Source organism: Labrus bergylta, chromosome 16, assembly GCF_963930695.1.
Source record: "Labrus bergylta chromosome 16, fLabBer1.1, whole genome shotgun sequence".
NCBI classification, from domain to species: Eukaryota; Metazoa; Chordata; class Actinopteri; order Labriformes; family Labridae; genus Labrus; species Labrus bergylta.
The window spans coordinates 19,735,770-19,751,145 of NC_089210.1; the positions used below are offsets into that span (position 1 = coordinate 19,735,770).

Below are 15,376 nucleotides of genomic sequence, written 5' to 3' on the forward strand. Positions count from 1 at the left end.
AACAACAGAAGGCTCAATTTGATAATCCTCAAAACTTTTCAGTTTCTCTTTTTGTTTATACAAAAATATCAGAGGGCCACTAGGGGGCAGCATGGGTTGCTGGTTTTAATTCACAATGCTCTTGCTTCCCGGGTATCATTTAGATGTCCTTGAAACATCAAGGCACAATTGTTGAACTTTTTTTTTAGCGATGCGGAATACACAAGATATTTTTATTTTTCCTCAAAGTTACAAATTGTTGGTAGAAATCCTGAAATTAGGCTTTTTACCAGGTTTGCAAGACGCAGGTGGCATCGTCTGGTTGCCCCGGCCATAGCCGTCAGGGTTGTTGTCTGCCCAACCTCCACAGGTGCCTATAGGCTTGCCCCAGGAAGACGTCCCGTTGTCCAAGCTGACTGGAGCGGGTGCAGCTTCCCCCCACGAGTTCTCTGATTTACTGTGGGAGCTGGATATCTCTCCCCAACCTGGATGACACAAGAAATAATTATTCCACTTAAAAAAAAAAAACTTTCATCCAGCATTCAGTCTCAGTTAAGCTTTTTCATAGCATAGCAAAGAGATACTACAAATTTAAAATAATGAGCTCACTAAAACTATCAAGGCCAGAAACAAATAAGGCAAATTTTCAACGTGGCATTGTCTGAAACAACTGAGGGTCAGAGTAGTACAGCTGTCAGTCTTCTGCTATCCAGTTTACAAATCCAGTTTACAAATATCAGAGACTTTCCCTGGATTATTTAATTTACTGAATTTGTTCCACAATAAGCAAAATGTTTGTGCCAGCTTGCGTTGCATGATCTCATGCTTCATTGATGCTCTCTCTTGATTAAAGTCAGAATCATCCTGACTTAATGTAAAAACGTTTCCCTTTAAAAAGAGGAGTATTCTCTTTTTTTGTAATTCAACTTTCATGAGTTTAAATTGATTGATAATTTATTTAAAAAAATCTTAACAATTGTATACCTTATATTGCTCTGAATTAAAGCCACAGACCTTAACAAATCCTTACTAAAGCCTTTTTTATTTTGGTTAATATTTGTTGATAAACTGAGCTTTCAATCTTTCTGAGCCTCTGACACATCATCACCCCGTTAATCCTTCTCTTTAGGAGTGTGAAGTGCCACTCGTGCAGAAATCTGGGCTTGCTTTGCAGGATGGTTGACACACAGAGAAGATGCCCGTTTAAGATTTGGCAAAGCCTGGTCCCTCTTGGCACCAGAGACATGGTGCTGTCTGTGGGCCAGGGGCAGTGCCAGGCTCAGCTTAGCTCTCTCTCCAGGAGGAGGTCAGATCATGCAGGCCGCTCAAAAATGACAGCACAATCAATCGTCTAGAATAAGTGGCCAAACAAGTGCATCAGTGGTCTAAATATAGCACACAAGGTTAAACAAACTTCATCATTTTTTCAGCACTTTTTATGCTTGGTTAAGAACAATATGTTTTTTTTATGCCAGCTAAAGGGAAAGCCACCAGGTTTTATTGAAAAGCAAGGGAATCCAATGTGGTGACACTGTGCAGGGTCAAGTGAGGGACAGCAGGGGGCGCCTGCCCCCTAACAGTTCCTAAGGGCTTGCTCCACCTCCTCCCTTCCACGACTGACAGATGGTGGCTCCCATATAATCACACACTTCCTATCCTTCTCAAACAGTTTGTGGTGAATCGCTATTTTCACGAGGCACTTTGTAAACAGCATTCTTGTGCTTCCCTTGAGTACCCATGAGAGGTTGCCAGGGTTACCCGCACAGAAGGGTCCAGTGTTGTGAAATCTGAGGAGCCTCATGGAAAGACAGGGCGGGGCTGCTTAGCTCATTTGGATAGTGAATTAGATGTAAATCCAAGGAGGACAAACTAGGACAAGTTTGACCTTTAAGTGGATCAACAGATTGGAGCGTAACAAAGGACTGTTCCCAATAACCAACCAGCTTTTATGTTTGACACCTTTGCTTTGAACAATAAAACACACAGAAATTAGGAAAATTATTTAACTTAAATTTCAAATTGGAAACAAAACCCCATTTATATCTGAATGCTTACAATTTAAAAATGTGTTTAGGTCAATAAATCTGCTAAAAACTATACAACAAAAACACTGCAGAAATTAGAGGCTAGGGTTGTCTTACCTTGAGCTATCAGGGGACCCCGATTGTGAGATGGCCCAGACTGATGTTGGGCAACAGGATCCATGGGTCCACTGGTGGGCCCTGGGTTTTGGGAGTTGGGGGTGTGGTTCTGTAAAGGTGCAGGCGGCCCATGATAATTGTGATTGTGAGAAGGAGGGTGGTTGTTATTGGAGCCAGGGGGGTTATTGCCTCCAGTGGGGACTTTGGCCTGGGAAACACCTGGATTGTTCCTGTCCCACAAGTTGACTGCTTTGCTGTAGGTACCAGGGTCCCCCCAAGCTGATGTCCCATCATCTATCTCCATCTTACGTCTGATTGAAGGTGGAGAGGGCTCCTCCCAGCCTGTGGGCTCTGCTGAGGATTCCTGCTTGTTGCCAGTCCAGCCACTGCTCGGCTTTACTGGGCCTGGGCCGCTCCAGGAGCCCATGCTCCCTCCTCCACTGCTTCCACTGGGCCCATCCTGAGGCTTGCTCCCCCAGCCTTGGGGAGGGCCATTGGGGCGCTGGCAGACAGACTCACCCCATCCCCCATTCCCTCCAGGTCCAGACATCCCAGGTCCTGTAGAAGGCATTCCCCAACCTCGAGGATTCTCCTTCAAGCCTCCTGTTTCCCCTTCCCACCCAGGGTTGGTGGAACTCTTTTTGCTCTCTTCTGCCTCTCTCCAGTCCCCTGAATTATTGCTCCCTCCACTGCTACCCCAGCTGTGAGATGCTTTTGGCTGATCTCTCCAGCCCTGGGATGGTGTCTTGATTTGAGGTTCATCCCATCCAGTAGACTTTTCCTCTCCCCAGGACTGTCCCCCATTCTTGGGTATACTGGTAGAGGGGCCTGTTGGTGGAGGATTCCCCCAGCCACTGGGGCCACTTTGGGGTTTAATGTTGTTGGGTTGCTCTCCCCAACCAGAGCTAGGCTGGTTGGAAGCAGACATGCCTCCACCCCAACCTGAAGCTCCCTGAGAAGCAGGCACATCATTTTTGCCCCCAGGGTCAGTCCTCTGTGAGGAGCCCATGTTAGTGTTGGAGGGTCCTTGGGTGTCACTTGGGGTGCTTGGGGTGGTTGGGCCAGAGCCCCATGAATCAGAGCTTTCATTCTTGCGTTTAGCATTTTCCATGTCCCAAGAGGTATGCTGACGAACAGGGGTCTGTCCCCAGCCAGTGTTACACAAAACCCTGGGGTCCAGATCCTGGGCAGGCAGCAGAGGAGCTGGATTATCTCTGGCTGAAAGGTCTCTTTGCCGGGGATGTCCTTCCATGCTGTCACTGCTACCTTCACTGGCAGCAGCTGTGCTCACAGCTCTGTTCCAGGGACTACCCTGTGCATCCTGGGGAGGAGAGCTAGGGGCATCCCAGCCCCCCTGTGTCTCTTCAGTGTGCTGCTTTCCCCAACCTCTACCAGACTGGTCACCCCAGCCTCCAGAGTTTCCTGCTCCACTTCCTCCATGGCCCCAGCCTGAGTCCCAGCCAGGTGCCTCCTTTGATGAAGGTGCCTTTGAGTCGCCACTGTTACCCCATACTGAGCTACCATCTTCTCCATTGACCTGTGGGCCCCCTGATGGGGGCTGGCCCATGGAACCTAAGCCTACAGGTGCACTACCCCAGCCAGGCAAATTGCGGATGGGGCTGGGGGGTTCCTGTTTATTAGTGTGATTTGGTCCATCAGTTTTAAGGTTCTGAGGTTCTGAACTGAAAGACACATTTGTGGACGGGGAGGGGTGTGGCTCTGATGTATCAGAGGTCATCATGCTACCCCAGGCGCTGCCAATCACAGAAGAGTTGCTGTTAGTGTTGGCTCCAGTACAGGTGCTGGTCTGGGTTGGTGGGGGGCCAGATGGATTACAGAGGTTGGGTGTAGGTTGAGGAGTTGAAATGTTGTTGGCTCCCCCTGAGCTGCCTCCCCCTGTGCCACCCCCATCATGTCCCAGCATTGGCCAGGCTGAAGGGTTGGCATTAGGGTTTAGGTTCAAGTTAAAGTTGTTGGTGGAAGATGATGAAGAAGAGCCCCAGCCCCTGCTGCCTCCTCCTCCTACTGAGCTGTCACTCTTCCCTTCACTCCCCACTGAAGACTGAGGAGGGCAATGGGAGGGTCCAGCCCCAGAGCCCCAGCTGCGATTGGCTGCAACCTGGCTAGAGAGCATGCTGGTTCCAGTATGATTGGCAGGGCTTGGCCCACTGTTGGCCTTGCTGCTAAGTTGGTTGGCAGGGAAGTGGCCAGCCTGGCTATTAGCCCCTGTGGCCATAATCACTGTACTACAACTACTACTAGTACTACTGCTGCTGCTGGTCAGGCGACCAGGATCAGTGTCCAAAGGGCATCCTCCTGGAGGGGCCTGGCTCTGGCTGAGGGTAATAGAAGGCCAAGCCTCTGTGTCCTTCTGGTCAATGATCAGTTGATCCCAGCTACTGAGATTGGTGGAAGATGCAGCACTTGTGGCAATCCTGTTGGCTGGCAGGTGTCCCCAAAGGGGATTATCATGCTGGGCTCCCGTGCCACTTTGTGGGGGCAGTTCTGTGTGAGAGAAAAGAGAAACAACATGACATGAGCATAAGCTGAAAAATGACAAAAGACATCTAAATCATGTATTTCATCACTCCTACACATTCTACCTAAGGTTAAAATACCAAGGAAACATTTAAGGTGTCTACGTACATAGACAAAACAAAATGCTTTATTAATGAAAATAAATACCGCCCACACAAAAGAGCACCCATAGCGTGGAGATGAGCAATGCAATATCAGAGATATCTTCAATTATTTTAAAAAAGCAACATTTATAGACTTCTAGCACTTAACATTTTCATGGTTCACACACATTTTAATTCAAATGCATCCAAATGCACCATGACTGAAGACATAAACAAGACTTTCCTTGACCTAACTGCGATCAGGAAAGAGAATATACAATGTAACTATGGATGACTTGCTTTTTGCTTCAAAATTGTATTTGCTGTACCAGATTCTTTTGGTCCGCTAAAATAAATAAAATAAATCTGCTTTTAATATTTATTCACCAATTTGAGGATAAAGCCCTCATAGCTAAGTACTGAGTCATATCTGTGCACCACATTAAAAGGATATAATCCATGTTCGAGGCCAATGCAACTGAGTCATCTTCGACTTCTGATCCCCTAGACATTGCAGTCATGACCTCTTCTTAATGTGAAGCACAAACACTCTGAACAAGCCTGGAAAACCTGATTCCAAACCAAACGTGTGCCTCTGTCTACCTGCACATCTCCTAAAAGTAATGCTCTGGCTTATCTCATATATATCCCCATGGAGTTCAGCTAGTTCAATATATTGATCATGTTGATTAAAAATATAGCCCACTTGCAGATCATGAATGCTGCACTGATCAACCTGCTGCTAACGGATTGCCTATTTCCTGCTGCCTCGAGTGTTGCAGTAGCTTGTTGTTTACATGTTCCATCACATGCATGCGTAGTTTGTTTGCAAACACACTTTCACAATTGCATTTGGGAAGTGACAGCATTTGTGCACCACCCCCTGCTTTAAAGCTGAGTTCACTGCTTGCAACTAAAAGGAGAGAGCAGAGGCAGTGAGAAAGTACGGGAGGGGAAAGAGGGCACTGTGTTTCTGATACACACAGTGCTGTCGTTCTGTAGCGTCACTCCGCTGAGGAGTGCAGGACCGCCATTTTCTCAGTCCTGAACTACAGCCAAAAAGGCTCTGAGCTGCCGTCTGCAGCTCCTGCTGTAAAAGCATGCACGTCTCACTTAAAATAATACACACAAATCAGAATATCTCAGCCCTGCATGCCTGCGATGCACTGTCGCTTTAACAATCGAAAGGGCTCACTGCTTATCCACAGTGTGTAAAAACAAGCCACCAAAACAACGCAGATGGAGCAGCAGATAGAGGAAAACAGGGAACCCAAGCGGCAAAGAAGGGGAGAGGTGATACATAGTAGTGAAATACCTGTGGAGAGGTGCCTCCCAACCATCCTGTAAAGAGCTAGGTTTTGTGCGACGCAGCAACCATCCTTGTCTCAATATGTCTGCCTGGCTCGCCAAGCTTCTGAGGCTCGTTTCTGAAATGCTGCCAAGAAGTTGCACAGCTCTTGCGCGGCATAAGACACCACCCCCCACCCCCCCCACCCCCCCCCACCCCCACCCTCCCTCTCTTCCTTCCTCCCTCACCACTCATGCACAGTCCCTCCCACCAACACGGCTCCGGCTGGGTCTCTCCTCTTCTATCTATTGCCTCCCTCTGGCTTTATTTATAACGTTACTCTATTCCTATCCTGACGGAGGATATACTCTTTCTCTCTGGAAGAGCACTGAAAGAAGTCGGCTTGGGGGAGGGGTGAGTTGGAAGGATGGGGCAGTATTGATGGTGGGGGGGGGGGGGGGGGGGGCTCGACTAACAGCTGAATGATAAAGCCAAGGGACCTTTCATTAAGCACTCACACAAGGCATGAGGAAAAACAACCCCCCCCCACATCTTTCAACCTTTCAAAACTGTCACTAAATATTTGGCCAAGACCACTCCATCTGCAATTAGCACTGCCAGCCCACAATGGAAAGCCTTTTGAATAGCAGTGGCAGAAAGAAAACCCACAAGAGCCTGCTGCACCCACAGTGCTGGAATGATAATTTTTCACACATGCATGAGTTCATGTATGCACAGGCACGTCATCAGGCCACACATGATGACAAATGTTTGTTTTGGTCGACTACTAGCTGTGAATGTCTTGATTATACTGTCAGCGGCAGCAGTGGCGAGCTTTCAGAAGCTAACTGCCGCCCACTTTAAAAGGGGTACTTTCAGGGCAGTGGGCAAGAAAATGACATGGCTGTGCTCTTACATATCACAGTGCATGGATTAGAGGCCGGTGATCTGCACAGGAGTTACAGCAGATAGGCAGAGGAAAAGAAGGGGGGGGTGAAAGAAAAAAGAAAAGAGCCGAAGCCACTGGATCAAGGCTGGTATTGTTTACAAATGATCCCAGCGCCCACGCAACAACACAATAAGTCAATGTTTGGTAGAGAACAGAGTCCCTTTATAACAAGGGTTCAGTTCACTGTGCCTCTCAGCTGTTAGGACTGAACATGCGTTGAGGTCATGGCATGCTTCTGCATGGCCATTCACTACTTATCTTAACAAGGGCACTGTGCAGACTACCGTTGTCATGATACCAGAATTTAACATTTAGATTTAATGCTACTAAAAATCTAATTATATCTGTAACTGCTTTAATACCACGGCAACAAAAATTAAGTCCCAGACGCCCAATATTGGGTAATTTCCTGCTTTTAATTACCAGACATTGCAAGCAGACTCCAGCACACTGTCTAACTTGCACAAATATGTATGCGATGTTTCAGTAAGTAAATTTTGCCCACAAATTTGAACAATTTTTGGCTGCTTTCTGCAGTTAAAACTTCCATACTTTTTGATACAATCGATCAGTAAAAGGGAAGTAATCAAAAAGTATTGAACAACCTTACTGCAGATACTGTGCGTCTACTGTGTTGATGCACATACACTGGCATCAGAAAGAAACACAGATTACTTCCTGAATGCTCAGATGAGCAGGCAAGCCTTCGTTTTGACGCTTTCCTTCAGCCTCCTATCAGAGGGGGGCGGGGGGAAATGAGGATCATGTAAAGAGGGATCATGGGGAATGACCATACAAAGACAGCAAGGACAGAAAATGAAGGGCAGAGATGGATTTTGATAGATGGACGGAGGAAGTAATTTAGGAGGACTGTAAGGGCCTCAACTGGACTGATCCAAGCTTAATATAGTCCCAGAGGGGCAGAGGGACTGGATGGTACAGAGCTGACAATGCTTGCTGCCAGCCAGATGAACGACCTCTCTGACAGACACACACACACACATGAACACACTATTCAGGAATGTGCATCATCTGTATCCAACTATTACAACAAACACATACTGATTGTTTTTACCTCAAAAGAGCAAATCTAATTTCAAGAGGAGCATGCATTGATTTTGGATCTGAAGGACCAGCTGCAGAGTTATCATGACATCATTATTTTGAACTTTAATCAGAATCAGGAATACTTATTAATCCCAGGGGGAAATTTGATGTGACACCAATACAACTTTAGCGATCCAAATTCTTGCCCTCAGTGAAGTTTCGGCCACACATATCGGATATGAAAGATTTTTAAACTTTCACTTACAGAGACACAGAGATCGTGCTTAGAAAGCTCTCTCACTGTTTCTGTTGGTTAATAGTGAACACATAACAGAGAAGTAGGTCTGAGATCAGTGTTTCTTCTTATATTATTACATCGTGACATTCAACAGCTGACACTTTCATCTGGCACAAGTTGAAATGATCCAGTGTAGCAGCGTGTTGTTGCTTTTATTAACAAGTAGGCATTGTGCATTTTTAAAGGATTTAACATGTGTTAATGCAGAGTTATTTTGAACGAGCGGGTAAGCACTTCCACTAGCACGTCTTCTAATCTAATCAGCATGTTTTAAATCCCTGTTTATGAATTGTTGTGAATAAGTTGAATGCTGAGATTTGACACCGTGGAAGGTTTACAGCAGGAACTGTGCAACACATATCAACGCTGTGATTAAAGGCTTTATATGTGATTTTTTGATCCAGCAGGTGTCACCCTTGAGCACCAGCATGAAACCAAAACAACTTGCGGTACATTGTTGTGTTAGCATGCTAATGCTAGCGATCTTTATTATGCTTGTATCTTCACACTGCATGTAAATTTACCTGAAATGAGCGTGATCTAGAAACACAGTTAAGCAGTGAGTACAGTATGTTATTCTTCTTTTCTCTAGTCCCTCAATTAAACTACTTTTATACGTGAGGGGAGGAGTCAGCCGTCCGGCCCGGCGATGTAAACAAACTGAAGATAGGACTCTGAAAACTCTGAAAATTCCACAGACAGTGGGACTCGGGTGTTACACCCATTGTAGACAGTCATGACTCAGAGTTATTTTCAGAGGATATACTTGATTTATATTACATTAAGTGTGAAAAATCACATATAAAGCCTTTAAAAGACACTGTGCAGAGATATATGCAACAACTTGTTTTCTATGAAAGCTTTCTCTGCAGCTGCTTTGCCGTCAACGTATTGTTATTATCATCGCCATTATCTCAAGGTGAAAAGACAAAACAGGACTTTTTAAAAAGGTACACATCTAAGACATGTGGACGTCATGTTTGCTTTCGAGTATCCTCTTTTCTCCTCCCCCTTCAAAAGGATAAACCAGGTCAAGGGCTTTCTCCAGCATGCCAGTCTTAAAATAGCATGCTCCTTCACACCTCCTCTACATGAAAGAGCCCTGGGATTCAGAGTGTTAACCAAGCAAGAGGCAACACTGAGAGAAGGCTGTTATAACTGGAAGATTGACAGACGTGTATAGAATGTGTGCCTGGGTAATCGTGGGGCGCCATGGGGTCAACAAGGGGGACGTGTGAGCTGTGGTGTTGGTAAAGTGAAGGACTTGAACACATGTGCATCAGAGAACAACAAGTATGCAAAAAGTGAGAGAGAGGAGCAGGGGCCACAGAGCAAGCGAGACAAGACAGAGAAAAAAAAGAGAAAGAGCGAGCGCTGAACATTTGTGGTTAACAGCAAGCTGATGCTTAATCACATCACAAGACGTCCCAGCCCTCTTCGAGGGGATTCCCAGGGCTCTTTTTCAGCATCATCAGCAGACTTAAAGAGCACATCAAGTCTAGCGTGCATCCACTCACACTCTCTCCACCAGACGAGCTATTAGCACATCAGCAGCACTGTTTCCTCACTTGACAAGGTCTGTTTACATTAGGATGTTTTTGTTGGTGCTGTTGTGCTTCACAAGTACAATACAGGTATATAAAAACCTCGTTCAGGTTTAACAAGGGGGTGTTAGACAAATGAAAAAGGGAGCAGCTGTAAATCTTAAGTGCCTGAGCAAACACACAACAGGACAGCATGTGTGTTCCTTGATTAGATGACATTCAACTTAACAAGTCCAAGACTGCGGAGTGCATTAGTGCTGCACAAAGAAACAATAAATGCTCTTAATGCCATTCAAGTCAATACTCTCAATAAAATCTGAACTTTGCGATAAACCTGGACCATTAAAACACACCAGCAGTCGCAGCTGCTTGCCTTAACAGCAGAATAAAACTTGTGTAAAGTTGACCAGGGAGGCAGAGAGAGAGGGAGAGAGAAAGTTTGAGTTTATATACAGGAACATAAAAAACATTCAAACACACAGACCTCGCTTATCGGGCCTTACTTTTCGACAGAGCGGACATGTGACTAATGAAAGACATGGTGAGGCGAGGGGGGAGAAAGCGGACGGAGAGAGGAGGGAATGAATGCAGCCAGTGTGCTTCTACTGTTAGCTTTCGGTGAGAAATGAAAAGCAGGGGAGGGAGACAATCAGACGAGACGATGCTGAAGGGACTGAGGTGGGTTCACCTGTGGAGCTCTGCGTTGTGCAAAAACCTCTGAACTCTTGAATGTTATCGCTCAGCTAAGGTGGAGGTACATTAAAAACAAAAACTACAACTGGACTCCTATGTGTCTCACAGTTAGGAATGTCTCCCCGTTCATCCGTCTTAATGTAATCAGTCAGTTCAAAGACACACAGAGAGCAGCAGCAGAGCAGTGCTCTCTGCCAGAGAGGGGCGGAGAAAAGCAGCAGCTTTTTACCGTAAGCCATGAGTCACTTCAGCCCACAGTACTGGACCTCTGCCATGCTCGCTCTCTCCTTTCTCTCTTTTCTTTCCCTCTCTCTCGGTCCCTCCATCAGCGCCAGGTCAGGCCCCTCTGAGGAGCCCAGCCAACGAGCTCGTTCCACGAGGCTCCTCCTCCAAACACAGGAAATACAGTAGGGCTGGTTAGCTATGCTCGATGACGAGTAGGAGGAAGATGATGAGAGGGAGAAGGAGGAGGAGGAGGAGGAGAAAGTCAAGAGGAATGGATTCAGATCATCACTATGGAGATAGAACTGCTTTCAAACTACATCAAAGTGACTGGACGAGGCTGTTATGGTTAAAAAAAAAAAAAAAAAAAAAAAAAAAAAAAATTGCAGACAAGTGCTGAAAATAGTCTTCCTCTAACATCATCCCTGAACAGCAGAATAGACCTTCACCACTTGAGAACACAAGAACCCGACTTGAATAGCCTCAGGAAGGAAAATACACAAACATAGAGAGACAGCCAGCTGTGTTTACTCTCCATCCTCTCCCCCTGTATTCCTCTATCCCCACGTCTAATCCCCAGCCAGGCAGAGGCAGAGGGGAAAATAAACAACACTCAGCAACACCTATGACGCCTTCGCACTGACTCTACAGGTAAACCACACGGCTTTGATCACAATGCAATAAAAAAAAAAAAAAAACATGGCCGATGGCCATTTAAGAATGCAAATGCAAATATATGCAAAACACAACCACTAATGGAGCAGCACATGGAACAGCATTCAGAAGGAGCTGTGAATAAAAATGCAAAACTTGTTGGGTGTAAAACTAACAGAGACATATTTTGAGTCCACTGTGTTTAAGTCTGTTAACATTATCTTTCAGTGTTGCTGTCTGAAGCCGGGCAGACACTGAAACGGATTAAGTCAGATTTTAACCCCCGACTAATTTTAGAGTGAGCGATGTTCCCGCCAGATGTTTTGTTGTTGTTTGACGTGCAGTTTGAAGGGAGGGAGAATTTGATTCAGAGACATCTGTTAGATTTTTTTGGCAGGTCAGAAAGTATTTTGTTCGGTCTGGTTTTTTTTAAAATAAATTAATCTGTTACAAACTGTACTTAGAGCTTTTTATTATTTTTCGGAGTAGGAGTTTATGTTTTGTGGCTTAACTTAACAGAGGCTGCAGTTTTTCTTCTTTCCAGTCTTTAAACAGAGAGACGCTGCCTTTGACTCAATGCTGAAGACGCAGTTGTCATGTTTGAATGCACTTTGTTTGAACTCACACTGTGCAAAACAAACAGTTTTTGTGTAGCCTGAGCTCACACACTTCACGAGACAAAATGTGCTACTACTATATTTGCGGCTGGATTTCACACCAAGTAGAGATGAAAGGTAACTATAAAGGATGATTTAAAGTGAATGACTCCTCCAGCAGCCCTCCCTGCTGTCTCCACTGAAAAGGGAAAAGGATGAATGTAGAGATGTGTAAGAGACAGTGTCTGGTCTGACCTGTAGGCAGGCTGGCTGTTGAGGACGAGGAGCAGGAGGGAGAGGAGTGTATGGGTAATGCTGCTGCAGGTTCAGTAGTGGCGGGACGTCCCGTGGTGAGAGGCAGGGTCCCCGGGGGAAGAGGCTGGCCCCTCTTTAACAGCTGCTTGTGCTCCTGCTGGCGGAAGCGCGGGGGAACCTCTCTGGGCGGGTAGCGCTGCTGGAGCGGAGTCTGGGGCTGCTGTGCTGTCTGCGGCTGACCTCCGGAGGGGGCGCGCTTGCCATTGCCACTGCTTGGGGGTGCAGGCGGGGCGGCACTGGGGTTGACGGGGGGAAGAGGAGGGGCGGGGTCCGGCTTGGCAGAGTCTGGCACTGTGGGAGGGAGAGAGAGGGTGGTGGGGCACAGGTAAGAAGAGAAATACAATAGGCAGGCAGAGCTGTTGAGTGCAAACAATTATTGAAGAATTAGTGACTCATATTTCATTCGTCATTATATTTGACATGTTGAGAGCAAACCGGTCTTTGCTGCCCTGGCACATACCAGAGATTCTCATACTTTTCTTATAATTACAGTCACCTAAATGAATCTGCAGATCAGTTTATGAAGTGTCTTTTTTTAATCTGTTCCAGAGAAATAGTAATCCCAGATCGATTACTGAGAGGACAATCTCCCCCAGCTTTCCACCCTTGAACCGAAAAGTCTCAACTCACTCGTCTACACTACACACACGCTCTGCATACAAACACCGAGGTTCACCGCCTCTTCATTGATATAAACCTATTCATGCCACTTTTTTTAAAGCTTGTACGAGGTGCTGGTGTCAGTAGTATTAAAAAAAAGTATCAAAGCTTAAAAATAATGACAGATCTCCAGTGCTGAAACGTTGCCAATGTATTTGTGCAGATTTTGCCTTTAATTATCTGTTAAACAAAGACATCCAATACTTCTATTTGTGTTGCCATGGTATCAGAATTGTCTGGTTACCTGCAACGCTTCTGTTTCTAATTTTTAAAGTCAATCCTGCTGCACACACAGAAATATCTGACATCTCTTCTGCAAACGCTTCCTGCTCTCTCTGCACTGCTGCTTCTTAAAGGCCATGGTAACTTTTGGATGAAGACGATGTTGTTAAACCCAGGAAGGCAGACGAGGAGACGTCTATAAATGCACATGATTGGCTTCCTCCTAGCTACCGGACGCTCGGAGCTTGTAGGCAGCGGTCAGCTTAAACACACGGCTGCTCTTTGGAGAAGCGGAGCACTCTGTTATAATCTCAGGGTGGTACTATTACAAACCTTTAGCCTTCAGGGATGGCCAAAGACACAGATTAGAAGTGATGAGGAGGTCAAGTAGCAGATAATGGACTTAGATGAGCCTGATGCATTATAGTGAGCTCCTGCAGGACAGCACAATAAAGAGTTCTCAGCCTCGTCAACAAACACTGTTCATGCTCTGTGGCAGGTTAAGGCCCCTGAAATGATCGCCTCTCACTGCTGTTTGTTATGAACCGCCTGTGCTCGAGCCAGAGTGCTTATGTCCCATTAGCTCTAGTTACCCATAGCAACAGAGTCTGATTTTTTCACATACACACACACATATACACCTTTGCCCTGACAGCAGTTTCTACTGTTTGTTTACCATTAGTCCGATTTTTGCAAACTTTCAGCCAATTAGCCGGCCGAAGAGACCCCTGTGTTCATCTTTCTTAAGCCTGCAATAACTGACATTACTGGCCACAAGGGGGCAGCAAAAAAAAAAGAAATTGCTAACATTGCCAACACATCACTAACATACCTTCACCTTTTAGGTAAAAGCAGTAAACAGAAGCCACCTCATGCGTCTTTAAGAGACGGGTTTCTGGCTCCCTGGTTCACTTTATTTCACCAGTCACTCTTTTCTAACTTCAGCTTTGGTGTAAAAAAAACCCCCAAAAAAACACAGAAATATTGGACAGTTAAACTAAGTGTTACTAGTAAGTTCAACAACTGTGTCTGTCTGAGGCTGGTTTTAAGAAGTCTTTTGCTAATTCAGCTGCCTGTTGTGACCATAAATCACACTTAGAAAGCACAGCAGGCACGGGATTATTAATTATTAAATGTCATTATGATTGTGGCTGGAATGACTGCAATTCACTAAAATCCTTTGTGGTGCGAAAGGATCAAACCCTATACAAATAAAGTTATCATCAAACATTAAATCAGAAGGCCTCACTGCAAAAATAGAAATTTAAAAAACATATATATAAACATTATTAGAGCGCAGGAAAGCTTTTGATTAATTAATGCAAAGATATCCAAGATCATCCCGTTAATGTAAATTAAACACAATTAATTAAACATCAAAAGCAATAAGTAACGCTTTTCCTCTTTCAAATTTGATGAATTGTTATTATTAAAATAAGCAAATCTGTGCACTGTGAACAAGTCAAATTCCTTTTTTAAATAATGCACACAAAAAGACGACACTGTGAAGTCTTCAGCAGGCTAATATTCAGAGTGTGAAAGGTGAAGGGTCACCGCTAAGTCACGCAGGAGGATCAGCTCGGGGTCACAGAGCTGCTGCTGCTGACTGAGATGCATTATGGGACACAAAGCACACTGGATAATCTCCTCAGTACATTTCATTACATAACAGAATACTCGCTTAAACTAGAATGTAAACAGGATACAAAAAATGTGCGTAAAGCCGACACGCACTGTACGAGCACAAACGTCAGCTGATCAGCCAACCACGCTCTGTTGGTCATTAAAAGAAGGAGAAGAAAAAAAAGCATCAACCAAAAGAAGAAGAAAAAAAAAGAGAGAATCTTTGTGTGGCCTAAATGAGTTATAAAGAGCGGCGCTTCACCATTGGCTGCCCTCCCGAGTGTGTGCAGTGAAGCAATGAATAAGTAGCACACATGCGGCCGGCCCGACACACACAAAAACAAAGAGTTATGTAATGCTGAGGCCCACACGGAGGGGAGAGGACGGGATGGTGTCGGGGAGTAAACCTCCAGACATGTTTCCCCTCACATATAACAAGCCCCTGGTCCCCATGTCTCTGTGTGTGTTTATGTCTGTGTTGCATGTGTGTGAGAGCGGGGGGGGGGGGGGGGTCTCTATGTTAT

At 45.5% G+C, this 15,376-nt stretch overlaps 1 protein-coding gene across 2 annotated transcripts in view; it reads right to left on the bottom strand.

Moving 5' to 3' along the window:
• The window catches only part of tnrc6c1 (trinucleotide repeat containing adaptor 6C1), a 46,538-nt gene that overhangs the window by 14,406 nt on the left and 16,756 nt on the right, over positions 1-15,376 (bottom strand). For both annotated transcript variants that reach the window (XM_065964277.1, XM_065964276.1), the window contains exons 4-6: positions 12,288-12,638; positions 2,121-4,625; positions 270-464 (exon numbers count right to left, since the gene is read on the bottom strand). In XM_065964277.1, coding sequence (XP_065820349.1) covers positions 270-464; positions 2,121-4,625; positions 12,288-12,638 — 3,051 coding nt within the window. The remainder of the gene's footprint in view (positions 1-269; positions 465-2,120; positions 4,626-12,287; positions 12,639-15,376) is intronic.